General features: G+C 37.1%; 1 protein-coding gene and 1 long non-coding RNA gene across 3 annotated transcripts in view; one reads left to right on the forward strand and one right to left on the reverse strand.

The window, feature by feature from the left end:
- The window catches only part of sgsm2 (small G protein signaling modulator 2), a 166357-nt gene that overhangs the window by 94709 nt on the left and 55143 nt on the right, over positions 1 to 16505 (forward strand). For both annotated transcript variants that reach the window (XM_030152610.1, XM_030152611.1), the window contains exon 3: positions 2941 to 3109. In XM_030152610.1, coding sequence (XP_030008470.1) covers positions 2941 to 3109 — 169 coding nt within the window. The remainder of the gene's footprint in view (positions 1 to 2940; positions 3110 to 16505) is intronic.
- LOC115431908 (uncharacterized) overlaps positions 2510 to 16505 on the reverse strand; it is a 20736-nt gene continuing 6740 nt past the window's right edge. The window contains exons 2-3 of the long non-coding RNA XR_003937145.1: positions 10573 to 10577; positions 2510 to 2522 (exon numbers count right to left, since the gene is read on the reverse strand). This is a non-coding gene — a long non-coding RNA (uncharacterized LOC115431908). The remainder of the gene's footprint in view (positions 2523 to 10572; positions 10578 to 16505) is intronic.

Below are 16505 nucleotides of genomic sequence, written 5' to 3' on the forward strand. Positions count from 1 at the left end.
TACCATCTTTCTGTGTAAATATCTCATGTCACAACGTGGACACCTGCGGCTTATAGTCAGGTGCGACTTATATTCCTGTGTGCCTTATAGCCCAGAAAGTACAGTATGTTATACAGTCTGTGAATTAAGCTTAAACTTCATCCTTAGACGTCCTGTAAGAGCGACTTGTAGTATAGAGCAGAACATACAGAAACATTAAAATCCCATCCTACAACATGAACAATTAGAGGAAACTAATTAGATGCAACTCCTACAACAGATTTGGACAACTCATAAGTTGTGTTCATGCCAAAAAGAAAATTTTGACTTCAACAACAAATTTGATAGTATGAGTAGGTGAGGCCCATGAGTCATGCAGAACTGTGTTATCTGACAATACCACAGGGATAGGATCACACTGGCTCAAATGGTGGAGGACACTTAACTTCAATAGTCCTTATGTGTGTTAATGCATTTGTGTGTCTGAGTGAATGGACTGAAACTGTGCAATACTTAAACTTAATGTTGCTCAAATTCAGTTCAGTTTAAATGTCTGGTTTGTAGAAGTAGGGGGATACAGGAGGATTTAATTCCAGAAATCAACCTCATATTACATTTTCATTAGTGTATAATTAGATGGAAGTAAGAATTGCTCTCTTTTGTTTATTGTAAAGAATTGTTTATATCTACAGAGGTACTGAGCTGCCTTTTATGGAGACTTCATACTTCCTCCTCTTCTTTTTTCCATTTTAGAGAAGATGTTATCCACAGTTCAGGTGCGTCATTGACACCTCTAAAAAAATGTGGAGAAAGAGCCAAAACAAAGGCTGTCTGTGATGCAGACCCTCCCTGTTTTCTTTGTGGCCTCCGTTGTGATATTGTTTCTTTTCCACTCCTTCATGGTGCCCAAAGCGCTTTACAAAGCCTCACATTCACCCATTCATGTACAAACTCTTACACCAGTGGGCGGCTGCTGCCATGCAAGGCGCTGCCAGGCCCTACTGGGAGCCATTTAGGGTTCAGTGTCTTGCCCAAGGACACTTCCACATGTGGACAGTCGGAGCCAGGATTGGAACCACCAACTCCTCAGTCATTGGATGGCCTGCTCTGCCACAGCTCATCTGAAGAAACAATTTTTCTTTTTTTTCTTTTTTTTTTGGGGGGGGGGGGGTTGTTCTAAAGTGAATGAAATAAACAAATTCTGAATAATATATAAATATCCTGTCAGTCTGCAATGACTGCTGCATTTTTGTCCTTTCTAAAAGTAAGCTTCAAATGAAATGCCTGTATGGGATAAATAAAGTTTACTGGGTTATTGGAGTCAGACTCAGAGACTTGTCTTCCCTCTGGGAGCTTCAGGTGGTGAGGAAAGCCCAGTCCATCATCAGGGACGCTCACCATGTGTTGTATCTGAAGTTTGCCTTGATGCCTTCAGGCCGGCGTTACCACGCTCCTCAGAGGAGAACCAACAGATATTCAAAATCATTTATTCCTTCAGCTGTCACACTTTTAAACTCTGACAGAAGCCATTTTAGGCATTTTATATGATTGATTGATTGATTGATTTATATTTTAAATGTTAGCGGAACCAATAGGGTCTTTTAGTCTGCAATGGTATTTATTGATTATTTATTGTTGATTATTTAAATGCATTTATTTGTAGTTGCTTTCAATAATCCTGTATTTGTGCACTGATTTATTTATGTTTGTCACATTGCACTTTGGATGTGGGCTGATGTCTGTGGTAAGCTGCAAATGAACTGCCCATATGGGATAAATAAAGTTTTCTGAATCTGAATCTGAATCTAAACGCCACACGCTGAATCACCATTAGGGTCAATTCAGTGTAGATTTCCTGCCTTGAGTTGCCGCTCCAGTTATAAAATGACCAGGTGGAATACCTCTGTGACCCACCATTTTTCTTGCAGATTTCTACCACAACTTCTGTGTTTCAAAGATCCAATTTCCCCCATGGAGATCATGAAAGTTTTATATGATCGTATCTTCATCAGTAATGAATGGACAACACAAGTAGCCGCGGTGTAAAGGGCACGTTCAGGGAGCAGCTGCATACCGGTTACTGTCTTCAACCCTTTAAATATTTAGAGGTGCAGCCAGTCAGCGATCTCACTTCACTACTGAAAATCACATTTCAGATGACTGTGTTGCTTCTGATTTAATAAGCGGCCGTCATCCCTCCCCTAGAACAAGAGATACAGAGGAAAGTGTTCACTAATAGCATTACCTAGACACACAAGTCCATTAGCCAAACACTGAGAAAGCCTCGAGGTGGAAGGAAGAGATGAATCGCAGCAACATGTCAACATTTATGCAGGTGCACACACCTCTGTACACTGTAAAGTCATATTTTTTCTCTGTGCATGAGAACTGGGATATGTTGTTTGCAGTGAAGAATAATAGTCCACAGAAAATGAAACAGTTTTTGTAAACCTCTTGTACATTTAAAGTAATTTAAAGCTCTGCAATTTTTTTGGAATATTTACTTGCCTTGACCAAGGTACTGGCATAGGTCTGGCTGTGGTCTCCAGGCACCTTTAGTGGCATCGCAGTGGTCCTCATGTGTAGTAGGATGGGTTGAATGTGGCGGTTGAATTTCCCTATGGGGACAATATATGTGAACTTTTTTCTTACATGTAGTTTAACCTTGAAAACAGTGTCCAATCTATCCCAGCTGTTTTTTTTTTTCTTACAAAAAATACAGGCAAATTTTAACTTATTTTATATATTTTCTACTGCGTATGTAGCATAAAGCACTGTGTGTGTCCCCAAAGGAAACTTAATACATGTATACATAAAAAATGGCATGTATATAAATAACATAAATAATCAAAGAACAAAAAGAATCAGGCCTTATCACACTTTTTTACCCTTTTCATTCTTTGCACTTCTTTGACATCTTTTCTAATTTCTTACTGTTGAACTCTCTTCCTGTCTCTTCAGCTGCCATCGAGGCCTGCCTGGGCCACATGTTGAAGAGACGGGCAGCCGGCTTCCTCCGCAGCGACAAGATCGCAGCACTCTTCACCAAGGTCGGCAAAGTCTATGACACCGCCGGCGAAGTCTGCCGCAAAGTACAGGAACAACTTCAGCAACAGGCTGATCTCACCAGGTAGGTAACAACACCCCCCACCTCCTTAAATCTGTTATAAGATGGTTGTATGTTGGCATGATTCATATAAAAGACAAAAATAGCTGACAGTGGCACAGCACTTAGCAGGTAACTCTGTGAGGAAAATGCATGTACCACCCATGTTGTACTGGTTTAGACCTGAATTTGGTCTACAGAGACCACTTTAAGTAGCAGCACGCTGCTGCTAATGTACAGATCCAGTTCAGAGTGAATCTCCCTACGGGGGTATTACAGGATTTATGATGGTCATGGTTACAAAAATAAACACACGACTTACAGTGTGATTATAGGTAACAGAAATATCACACAAATTATACATCCCTCTCATCTTAAGAGTGAACTTAGACCAAATAGTAGAACTACCAGTTTCACAGTTTGACTCTGATGTGACTGATTAGTAACAGGCCTATTGACGGGAATTACTGCCTTTGTCTAACAGCTCAAAAATAAAAATCACACATCATTTGTTTGTTTGTTTGTTTATTTATTTATTTATTTATTTATTTATTTATTTATTTATTTATTATAATGTATACAATAGACAAAAATATTGGGACACATCATACCCACAGCTTGCAGGACTTGTAATTCTCATTGAAATATTATCACAATAAAAATCTTAATATCAGTTGTTGGTAATTATCATGATTAATATTACATCAACATTTATCTTCAGTTTAAAGTTTTATGTTGTAAAAAACAGATGACTACTTGTGGTTTAAAATGATTAGTTGGTCATTAGTCATTCAGAACATTTAAAAGAACTATCATGACAAAAATCAGCCTTTCCTTGCTGACTGTTTTTATATCCATCAAAAAATCAGCTGTCATCCTTTCTCAGCCTATAGATGTAGGTTTTATGGTCTTTTTTAGTATATGGTGTACATGCTCTGTTTAGGAAAAGAATGGATGTGTGCTGTTGTTAGCACCACTGTCAGAGTGACAGGGAGAGGGTCTCTGTTATCTTATCCCCTCCAAGCACAAGTCATAGTTTGTGTGCAGAAAAAGGTGTGGTAGACATAGGTTACTTACAGGCTGGTGATGCAAACTGACAGCAGGGGCTGTCAATTTGGAAACCTGCACCCTATGATCCACAGTGACATTAGATGTTTCTGTATGTTATGTACAGCTTAGCTGGAAAAATAATTTCTGATCTGACCCATCTAAACCCCAGGTACTTCCTAGTAAGTGTATTTGAACTCTCATGACTCACGTATCGCTACTACATGCTGACTGTCAAGTAACATTTGTTTTCTCTTCATTGAGAGATCTGTGTACACACTGTGATAAGCCTCAGACTGGTTTCTAATTGTTTGTAGTGCAGGATTTGAAAAGTTGCTGTGTATGCAGCATTTGTGTGTGTGTGTGAGTGTGTGTGTGTGTGTGTGTGTGTGTGGTGTGTGTGTGTGTGTGTATATATATATATATATATATATATATATATATATATATATATATATGTATATATATATATATATATATGTATATATATATATTGCTGCTTGTATGTGTGCACACAGTTTGATAAACTGCTTTATCTGCAGGCACTTAGGTACTAGCAAAGCTGTTTGTAAGCCCATTAATTGTCCATTAGGCTGAGGCACATGGCTACCACATGTCTCTCCAGGGCTGCAAAGGTTCCCAAATGGAGGAGAGACAGCTCTGGGCAATGAGAACAAACAGAAACACACCTACATGTCTGCATAAATAATGCACTAACAATAAACCTCACATACTGAACGTACGGTACATCACTGCAACATTGTGTTATGTGATGTAGATCAACAGAGTTAAACATGTTTGTGTGTTGTGGGCGCTCTGCTCTCCGTCTTCATATCAGCCGTTCTCTCCCTCATTCATCTGTCACATCTCATTGGCCTTTATTTCCCCAGACAGGCTGCACACAGCATTAAAACCTATCATTGTTTATGAATTTGGTTTGCACAAGTCATTCCCCTTGTGCAGAATGCATGTATGCATTCATGCAAACACACACACACACACACACACACACACAGGCATGTTCCCACCCTCCCCCCTCACCCTGTCATCCCACCTCAGGGCCCATCTCTCATTTACTCTGGTTGCCATGGCAATATAGTTGCGCCTCTGGCGGGGAAAGAGGCAAAGAGCATGATGGGAAAGGGGAGAGAAAGAGAGAGACAGAGATATTAGGAGCAGACACCAACAGTGGAATACAGAGTTGTAGCAGGGAAGTGAATAGTGATTACATTAGAGCATCTGTACGTGTGTGTGTTCATAACCTTCCCTCTTTAACTCTTTAATCAAGGGACCACAGTGATTTATTACCTGTGCACCACTCATCACTCATTTCTGCTCTTTTTGCACCTTTCCTCCTCTTTACATAGGATTAGGGCAAACCAGGGTTCACCATCTGCATTCATTTTCTGTCAGTGTGTGTGTGTGTGTGTGTGTGTGTGTGTGTGTGTGTGTGCGCGCATATGCTTTTTGTAAATCTTTCATTAGTTTTGTGATTATATCTAAATAAACACCCTCCCACCATCATTTCAGTCCTGTTCTCACATTCATGCTCACCGATGACTTATCCATTTTCAAATCAAAGCAATAACTGTTTCCCAAAGTGTATTTTTTACAAGCTTGCTTTTCAAATTGTAGATTTGAACATAACCCAAGCTCTAACATCGCTGACATTAAAGGTATAACTTGTATTGTAAGCAACTACACTATGTACTAAAAACTACACTGTTGCCCATTAAGTTGGAATGAACACATTCCTCTTTTTATTCCTATTTATACAAATCCGTAATCACCATTGACCTGGTGCAGTGATTACATAGTGAGTCCCAGTTACGCTTTATCTACCAAGAATAAACTACATTGTTACTATCATGTCATGAGAGGAGGTAAAAGGTTTTATTCCAACTTTATGGACAACAGTGTATATTCTATAGACTATATAAGTTAATACAGCCAAAGGTTATGAATTGTGCCTCTGATTATACATGATTATACAATAATACATTGGAGGCTCTGTTATCTGTGCTTAATGCAGGGACTAACTACCTACACTGTGTGACTGAAATTCAGGAAAAACAGCCAAGAAAATAGATTGAAACAGTGTTTTTATGACTTTTTTTTAATGCAGATCCGCTTTTTGAAAGCAGTCTTACTGTTTTTCAACAACAGCCCAGAAAACTGTGAATTATTTGTGATTGTGTTTACAGGATTTTCTCATTACCTTTAGAATTTTATCATAGAGTCTAAATAGGATACATACTGAAATGTGAAATTAAGGTTACAAGAACAAACTTACAAATATAACAGCTTCTAAAATCATTATATGGGCAGTTGCACAGCTTTTTTTTTAACAAGGTTTATTTATTGGCATTTTAGCAAGTTTGAACAACAAACAACTTAGCAACAAACTAGTCCCCACCCCAGTACAGCTCCAACAGAGAACAAACATTGTTGCATACAAAAAAAGCAAAGAAATGTGTAAATCAGACATGTTCACATTCAGATGTTAGACATAAAGAATATTTTTTTAAAAAAAAGGGGATCATAATAATAAAAAAGCAAAGTGATGGATATGATTAAATTAAAATAGCAAACAAAATAAAACATTATATAAATAAATAAATAAATAAATCATATGGGTCACGTAAGGTTATGTGAGGTCATGCTAGCCCATACTGTAGCCCGTTTTCTATATAATCAATAAACAGTTGCCAGACAATAAAAAGTTTCTTTCTACAGCCCATTGTAGAGTATCTTATTTTTTCAAGTTTTACGTGATATATCAGTAATCCACGATTTAAAGGTAGGAGGAAGTTTCTCTTTCCATTTCTGCAGTATGAGTCAACACGCTAACAGAGATCCAAAGGCAATTATATCCTCTCGCCTTCGATTTATTTGGACATTTTCCGATGTCACCCCGAATACTGCTGTAATGGCAGATGGTTTGAAAGGTACTGTCAGCCACATGTAGGATCTACAGTGGTCGACAAATTAGAAAGCTTCACCTTTGACCAGTGACGGTGATGTAGGATCTTAAATTGGATCACTGTCTGTTGTGGGAGGCGCCCTGTTGTCAGAAGGCCCGTTATTCAGAAAATCAGAAGGCTCGTTAGTCAGAAAAGGGTTCGGTTTAGAGTAAGATTTATCAACTAAATCCAAACTAATTTTCTGACTAAAGGGCCCTCTGTCAATAAGGTGGCTGTCGTAAGCATATGGAAGAAGAAGGAATCTTATCCAAAGTGTCCTTCCAAACTTCATCAGAGAGCTGTATTCCCAAATCTTCTTCTCAACAGCACTTTGTAAGATTATGGGTTTCAGATCATACGAGTTTATTAAAGAATACACCAATCCAATTGACCCTTTAGAGCAGGGGTCTCAAACATGCGGCCCGGGGGCCAAATGCATCCCGCCAAAGGTTCCAATCCGGCCCGTGGGATGAATTTGCAAAGTGCAAAAAATTCCACAGTTAAGGCTGTTGAATTCATTTTAGTTCAGGTTCCACATACAAACCAGTATGATCTACAGTCAAATCATAACAGCAGAATAACCTAGAAAAAAGAATGACTGCAGATTTTCTTCACGGTTTGATGTGGAAAAGATAATCTTACATTATGCCTATAAATAATGACAACTTCAAATTTTTTGTCTTTGTTTTAGTAAAAAAAAAAAATTAAATTATGAAAATATTAACATTTACAAACTATCCTGTATCAATAAAATGTGAATAACCTGAACAAATACGAACAACCTGAAATGTCTAAAGAAAATTCAGCCCAATTTTAAATATTTTCTGCCTGTTCCTCAGTGTTTAGTGTCTTTGTAGATCCGATCCGTAACGCACATGTAGAAATGATAAGTTCAAGTATAATATTGTTAAAACTGCACTTATTTTTCTTAAGAAATTTCATTTTTTTCAAGTTGTTCACATCTTTTTTGTTTGAATAGTTTATAAAAGTAAATATTTTCATAATTTAATGGGGGTTTTTTGCACTAAAACAAAGACAAACATTTGGAGTTGTGATTATCTATAGGTTATTTTGCAATTATTTTACTGGTCCGGCCCACTGGAGATCAAATGTGATGAATGTGACCCCTGAAAGAAAATGAGTTTGAGAGCCCTGCTTTAGAGGCTGAATCAATTTTTATAATGGAGTCCAAGAGAGAGTCAGAAGGTTTTGAGGGGAAACCCGAGAACGATGATGAAATGAAGTTACGAAGTTGAAGGTTTGTAAAAAAGTGAGATTGTGGAATATTAGACTTGGATGTAAGGTAATCGAATGATGTAAAAATGTTTTCATGAAACAGGTCCTCTGCATTAATAATACCCTTTTCTGACCAGGTCTTATAGTTTCTGTCTATGATGGACGGTGTAAATAGGTGATTATTTGCTATAGGAGTATGAATCAAGGTTCTAATAGTTTTGGATTTTTCATTATAGTTTAGTTTTATTTAGTTTTGACTTTTTTTCTCTATTTCAGTTAGTTTTAATTAGTTTTTAGAGCAGGTTTGCTAGTTTATATTAGTTTTTGTTTTTTTTTCTAAATGCTTAGTTTTAGTATTAATTGTAGTTTTGTCGGATCTTTTCTCTTCTTCTCTGTCATATTCAAATAAATCCCAGACAGGACTCTGCTGCTTTCTCCCAACTTTAGTCTCCATGTTTCCAGGTAGAGTGGGGACCAGAAGACGACTGGAAACCACAAGTGAACACAAGTGACGGACCCTTAAATATCGTATGGTGCCGCTAGCTAAAATTGCTCGAGTGAAATAAATCGCTTTCGTATCAATCCGACATTGACAAAGACGAAAACGAATGGAATTTTATCCATAATTTTTATCTGTTTTAGTTAGTTTTGTAAGCACACAATACAGTTACAGTTAGTTTGTCGTTTTTTCTTTTAATTATAGTTTTTTATTTATTTCAGTTAACGAAAATGTTTTTTCAATTCTAGTTTTGGTCATTTTGTTCGTTTTCATGAACGATAATAATCTTGGTATGAATAGAATAACCCCCAAGTGAAAAATGACATCTGAATTGTTTCCATATCTTATTGGGTTAGCTGTATATCTGGATGTGGGCTCAGGAAAAGGAAGTTTCATACAGAGAAGAGCTCCTAAAGAAGTCTGGATACAGGATTAATTCTCTACATGAAGCCATTTAGTAATTGTCTCTGGTGAAAAAGGTATCTTCCCGTGAAGCAGATAACATATATTGGCAGCCCAATAATAATATTGGAAATTAGGAAGGGCAAGTCCCTCATTTTGCTGGTTTTTTTGTGAGATGTTTTTACAGATTCTTGGAATTGAATTGATGAACCTTGAAATCAGATCAACCTTGATATTTGTCTATAGAAATAAAGAATGATTTTGATAAGAAAACAGGGATACATCAAAAAATATATGAAAATTTAGGCAGAACATTCATTTTGATTGTATTAATTATTCATCTGAGTGAATGGGGGAAAATATTCCATCTGTCTATATCTTGCTTTAATTGAGACAGCAAAGGTGGAAAGTTGGCCTTAAAACATCTTTAAAGTTGTTTGATCCAAATGCCTAAGAATGTGAATTTGTCTGTGTTAATGTTGAAAGAGAAGTGGTCAAGTGGGCAGTTACGCATCTTTAAGTATATAAATTCACTTCATCAGAAAGCCTAATACTGTGCCCAATGATTTGTTGATTTAAAATGCAGTCTGGTTGTAATTTTTGTGTTCATGTCACATCGCTGCATACACACTACACAGAACTGTTGACAGCGGTTGACATTTTAGATTTATAAAGAGGGTGAAGAGGACAAGGATGTAGGATGGGTTCTTTCTAAGATTCTTGGCTTCTTACACATCACAAACACAGGATGTAAACAGATGCAAAAGGGTTTATGAAATATTCCATCAGATGTCCAACACTCACTCACTAACACTCACTCATCCAGTGAAAAAACACTGACCACAAAAATCATAAGACTTCATTTTAATGGCCCTCCTACACATTTTCATTCATGAAAACATAGGCAACACGTTTGTAGTGACACCTTGAGATGAAAGTTCCATGTTGTAGTATGTGGAAACCAAGGTTATTATTGTTAACGAAAACTAACGAAGTGACGAAAACTAGAATTGAAAAAACATTTTTGTTAACTGAAATAAATAAAAACTGTAATTAAAAGAAAAAACGATAACTAACTGAAAATGTATTGTGTGCTTATAAAACTAACTAAAATAGATAAAAATTATGGATAAAATTCCCTTCATTTTCGTCTTTGTCAATGTCAAAACTAAATAAAACTAAACTATAATGAAAAATCCAAAACTATTAGAACCTTGGTGGAAACATGGCCGACACGGTCACCTCACAGAAAGAAGGTCCTGGGTTCGATTCTAACCAGGGACCTTTCTGTGTTGTGTTTCCATGTTCTCCCCATGTTTGCATGGGTTCTCTCCGGGTACTCCGGCTTCCTCGTACCATCCAAAGACATGCACTGGTAGGTTAACTGGTCAACCTAAAATTGCCCATAGATGTGAATGTGAGAGTGATTGGTTGTTCATCTCTATATTTTGGCCGTGCGATGAACTGGTGACTCGTCCACGGTGTACCCGGCCTTTGTCCAACGTAAGTAGCTGGGATAGGCTCCAGCACCTCCTGCGAGCCTAGTGAGGATAAAGCGGGTTTAGAAGATGAATGAATGAATGAATGTGGAAACATAGGTTAGTTTGTTGTTATAAAAGCCAATATTTTTTTGCATGAGTCTGTCAGGTCTCATAGATCTTCTGGTTGTCTTTTTTTTTTTTTTTTTTGATAAGATTTTAGGACAAAATGATGCTTTGACCTTTTTCAAGTCCAACTTTGAGAGTTTTTATTTCTTGAATGTAACATATTTTCTGACACAGTTTGACTATAGTTTTGGATACTCAGTCACATTAACAAGACCATCAGGTGATTTTGTTATGCAAATGTTTCATCAAGTTTAATGTTTGATTATTAATTTGAGTTACTCACAGACTCAGTTAATTGGTGAAGTTACACTGGCTATGTGCCCTTTTTTTAATTTCAAATATGATAATGTTTTGAATTTGATAGGTGTAAACAGCATATTCCACTTGGTTATTGTGAATTAGGGAATGTGATGTTTTCCAATGAAGACATCAGGGATGTGCTGATATTATTTTGATTATTATGTTTTACTGCAGGTTGTACCAAACAGTCCTGTTTATAGTCAGCTGGAGTAAAGAGCCTCTGGTAGAAGGAGAAGCACTCCTACTGTTAAACATATGATAGATATCAATTTTGTTTTTAGATATGAACAAATATCAAAAAGCTGACATTCTCCAGAAGCTGTCTGAAAGAACAAAAGGAGTCTTATGCTCACAATGTGGACAGATTGCCATCAGTAGAAAACTTTGAAGAAATACTATTTTAATGAGGTATGCACAACTGCATATAAACAGGAATATTAGAGGAATATTCATTTTCATAGGGCCATGTAAACAGATTATTAGACTCTTTTTTACTTTTGGAATTAAAGAAAAACAGAATATTAATGCATCTAAATGTAGTAATTCTCACATCTGACTTTGCCACTGTGGTGATGGTCTGAACACAAACTGTAGGTTTGAAAACCGTGGTGCAAAAACCAATGGGCAATGAGTCCACTTCTACAGACACAGCTTTAATTACAAAAGCCATGAATGTCATTATTGTGTACAGATCAAAGATTTCTTTTGGAAACATGAATGAGCACAGAAAATAACTAAATGAATTAATGAAAGTGGATAAAAAAAAAAAATGCCAGTAATAAAGTATAATAGAGAATGATCGAGTACTATAATAAACGCAATTTACATTATGCCTCAGGACGGAACTTCATTACAAGTTTTGCATCAAGGTTACAGGAAGAAAAGCTCATGTTTCATGTCAAAACAGCACCACCATCAATAGGCTCGTGCCCAACGGCTGACAGTGATGGAGGTGATGACGGGAGAGTTACACAGCAGGATTTATGTGGGGAAGGAAAACCCCGCCTCCGCTGATTTTTGTCTGTGCAAAAACATTTTCATGGTCCTCACACAAACACCCTTGTTGAAAATGGTAGGGGACTGCAGAAATCGTGACTTTGCTGAAGCCCCTGTTTCAATCACGCATATACACAGACACGCCGGGGGAATGTTAACATCGTGACCGCTGCAGCTGAACCTCCTTCCACACAGACACACAAACACACTCATTAGCTCATTGAAGTAGGAGTGTGTGAGAGGGTCGGTCTGATTGCTGTAGAGGCACCACAGATCAAACTCAGTCTGGGATGAAAGTGTTCCCCTCTTAGCCTCCCATCATGGATTTGCCTTCATTTTCATGACACATTTCAGCATAACATGGCATCTTTTGTATGCTGATTTACACTAGATAGCGATCAGCTGTTAAATATTGATCAGCAATGAATTTGGATGAAGTACGAAAAATAAACAACACCGGCCACTGACCGTTAACCCTGCTCACTTCATAGAATTCATTCAAGTATCCAATGCAATTGTGTAGAATATTATGATTTCCGTAAGCTATTATTTGTATGTTAGATCATCAAAAATCTATATGTCGAGGCCCAAAACGGAATCTGGCCCGATTCAGAATTGGGCCGGCCCAGAATGGAATTCTATTCTAGGCCGGCCTAGAATGGAATCCTGCTGCTATAATGTTATTTTTATGCCATGTTTAATGCAAATGATCCATAATTCCATAATTTGTCATAATTTTACATTTTCAGTCTTACATACCTTGAGTAACTATTGTCAATTTCAGTCGATTTCACTGTACCATATATTGGTGGGGAGTACCACTAGGTTCTATTTGTAAATAAAGTGTATTATAGTTTACAATTAAAATGTTGTTTGTTTCATTTTTTTTCACATATTTGCAAATTCCATGTATTGATTTTTGTAATAATTTAGATCATTTGCATTAAACATGGTATAAAAATAACATTATAGCAGCAGGATTCCATTCTAGGCCGGCCTAGAATAGAATTCCATTCTGGGCCGGCCCGATTCTGAATCGGGCCAGATTCCGTTTTGGGCCTCGACATATACATAAGTAAGTACAAGAGGCAGGGCAACAGCTTTGTGTGAAGACTTTGCTGTAGGTATTAAAGGGATCTCCAATAAACAGGTTTAAAAAGTGCAAAGTTTACGTATGTAATAATAGCAGATGTGACACGTAGCACAATAATCTCAAAAAAACACAATAATATCAGTTAAATGGATTATTGCCCCAGATATCTTCTATATTTATACACCAGAAAATTGACTTTGCTGTGCCCTGGGCAACGTCTACATGTTTGCAAAGTCCCTGACCATCGGTGTCTCCGGACTACTCCATTTAGGCTGCTTACCAGAGGGGGGGGTCACGTAATTTAAATTAACTCACCAGCTATGTTTCAGATGGAAGGACCAAACCAGGAGAAATGCAGAATTCACCAAAAAGAAAGGTTGAGGTTTTAAAAAGTCAAATCAAAGCTTGATTTATTGCTTCAGGCAAAAATAGAAAAAGTTAAAAAAAAAATAAAAAGAAAGAAGTCAGTTATCAATTAGTCTAGCATCCAACACACTATTCGTCTCTAATTTTTTCTCTCCCTTTTTTCTTTTTTATTTCTTCAGTCACTCTTTGAAGACTTCCATATTTGGTACATGGTCTCAATGATTGGTCACAGTTGTTTCTGGGTAAAAACACATCACACATACATCAGATCACTCCACGTAGGTTAATTACAGGAAAAAACATATTTGAAAGATCACCTGAGTTTAACAAGCGCCCTGGACACCTGTCAATCAAACCAACTGCATAGCTTAACCACAAAGAGTTTCAGAAAGCGCATCTTGCTTAACACCTGCACAGTTAGGCTAGCATTTCTTGACCACAGAGAGTCCCTTTTAAATTTATGACCTAGATTAACTCAATTTGCCCTAACCACTATTACCAAATCTGCAAAACAGACACTTCTACGTAGAATCTGACCTTTCACTGACTGTTCAGTACAAATAGAATAAAAATACAAATACAGATATAAAATATAAATCAGAATATAACAACTTAGGCTTGCAAAACAACTTATAACATTTCATTTCTTCTTTTCCATTTTGGTTCATGATGTATGATGGTCATCTGACATTTTAGAGCAAGTCAAAGTCAAACATTCATCTTCCATTTAATACGATCCGTGCTACACAGAGATAATTTTTTTTCGTGTTAGTTCAGTGTAATCTTTGAGTTACACTGTTCAGAAGTTTCTCTATACTCACCTAAAATCTCAGCTAAAACAGCATACTTAAGAGCAGGGTTTGTGACACTGAATATTGTTGTGATCTAGTATTTTACATTTAAAAGTACAATGTGACAACAGGGAGCCCTCACTGAATATGCCCAGCAAACTTTAGGAAGACGTTTTGGAAAGAACGTCTGTTTAACCGGATTTTTTTCAGGATAAACTACCTCTGAATTATTTTGAATCAGAAAAAGTAATTTAAATATTTTTCCCAGTAAAACAGTGTTGCATCATGTCTCCTTTAATTTGCAGAATGCTTTGTACACTTCATACACAATACTTGTACAGTTAGTTATTGTACATGAATGGAATGGAAAATGGGAGGAGGTGTGAATGTGCTGTGACAGGAAGCTTCTGGCCAGATTATTACATTACTAATAAGATACAGGAGTCTGCTTTCTTATAATCCATTTTTCAGAGGGCAAGCAATTTTTTCTTGTATTTATTAATGAATATAAATGGATGTAAATATCAATCAGTATCAGCATACAAAACTCCCAACACAGGTACAATTCAGTGTCATGGTAACTTTTAATTGTTTTTTTTTATCAGTTTTACTTGTATTGCTCGATCAGTGTGGTTGTTATCATAATAAGAATGGTTTATTTAGTGCACTCAAAGTGTGTGAGTGACGGTGGAGGAGAGGTAAGTGTACCTTGGACATCTTCGGGCAGTCTGGTGAGGTCGGTAACATGAGTCTGGTTGGTGTGTTCCATTCAATGCGCGGTCATTAACGCCATCGCCAGTATTTTCGGGCGATGCAACATGTGTAATCGGCCACTACCCGTCGTTCAGTCGGACCAGTCTGATTGGTGAAGGGAAAGCCCTTGACTAGTGAATGAGTGAACGAGCAGTTTATATGTGAATACAGCTATGCCAAGGTACTTCACTCTATTATTATCTCCTATAATAGGCCATTCACTGCTTGTATTGTATCTGAATGAGTACCAGTCAGTGTTGGCTATGGACTTTATTCATTCGATGAAACGAGCACTGTTAGCATTGTTAGCATAGTGCAATTTTTCCTCAGTTTTCGCCTGCGACACCTTTCTTCTTCCACAAGAAGAAGCCCGAGAGCTGACAACACCAGTGTCGTCTTCTGACTAGCCATCCGTTCAACAAGTACAACAGCAACAACCCTTATTGACTACTCAGAACTCTCTGCTGACAACACTGACTGACGACAGCGAGCTCTTTTTTCATGACAGCGTGCTCTGTTTTGGTCTAGAGAGGTGTTCCGTCATTTCCGGTTTTACGTCTCGCACAAGCGCAGAGCGTACGTTTACGTCGGTAGTTGACTTGGTGTGTTTTTCACACTTTTTTGAACGTGTCGGGGAGACGAGAGCCGACTGATGAGTTTGGCGACCTTTTCTGCCAGTCGGGTTGGTGTGTCTTCATTTTAATGTCTTGCCCAAGGACACAATGGCATCTGACTGGGATAGAGCAGTATTCGAACCACCAACTCTCTCATTATTGAATTTACCTGTTCTGCCTCCTTAACCCCAACTGTTTTCTCTTTCTCTTCATGGTCAAGTATTTAGATTTTATTGAACTTTAGTTTTAGTTCTTCAAGTATGTGAAGAAATCCTTGATTTATAGAATCATTCAAAAGAATGCATGTGTTTTATTCTCTGGTTTGGTATTTGTACATGTCATTGTCATTCTTTTTCTAGGACTGTTTAAATTGTATAGCAACTACAGTGCAATTTGCTGTTTTAGTTTTGTTCTAGGTTTTCATTCATTCATTCATTTAAGTTTTTGTTTTTTGTGTTTTTTTTTACATTTATTTATTTATTTTCATTTTTTTATTTAACCAGGTAGGTCTGTTGAGAACCAGTTCTCATTTACAATATCAACACAGATAATATAGCAGAAAGAAAACAAAACAAAGAAACAAATAATATAGTTATATAACAAGCCATAACAGAGCTAAAAGAAAGTATTGTTTACAGTATTTATATTGATATATTTCTAAAAAGAGTAGCTATTAACAAGAAGAACATAAAGGCAGATAATACATGTTTTACAGCATGTCATACTAATGCTAAAAGGAAGTAATGGGTGCAG

The sequence above is a fragment of the Sphaeramia orbicularis genome, chromosome 13, assembly GCF_902148855.1.
Source record: "Sphaeramia orbicularis chromosome 13, fSphaOr1.1, whole genome shotgun sequence".
NCBI lineage: Eukaryota > Metazoa > Chordata > Actinopteri > Kurtiformes > Apogonidae > Sphaeramia > Sphaeramia orbicularis.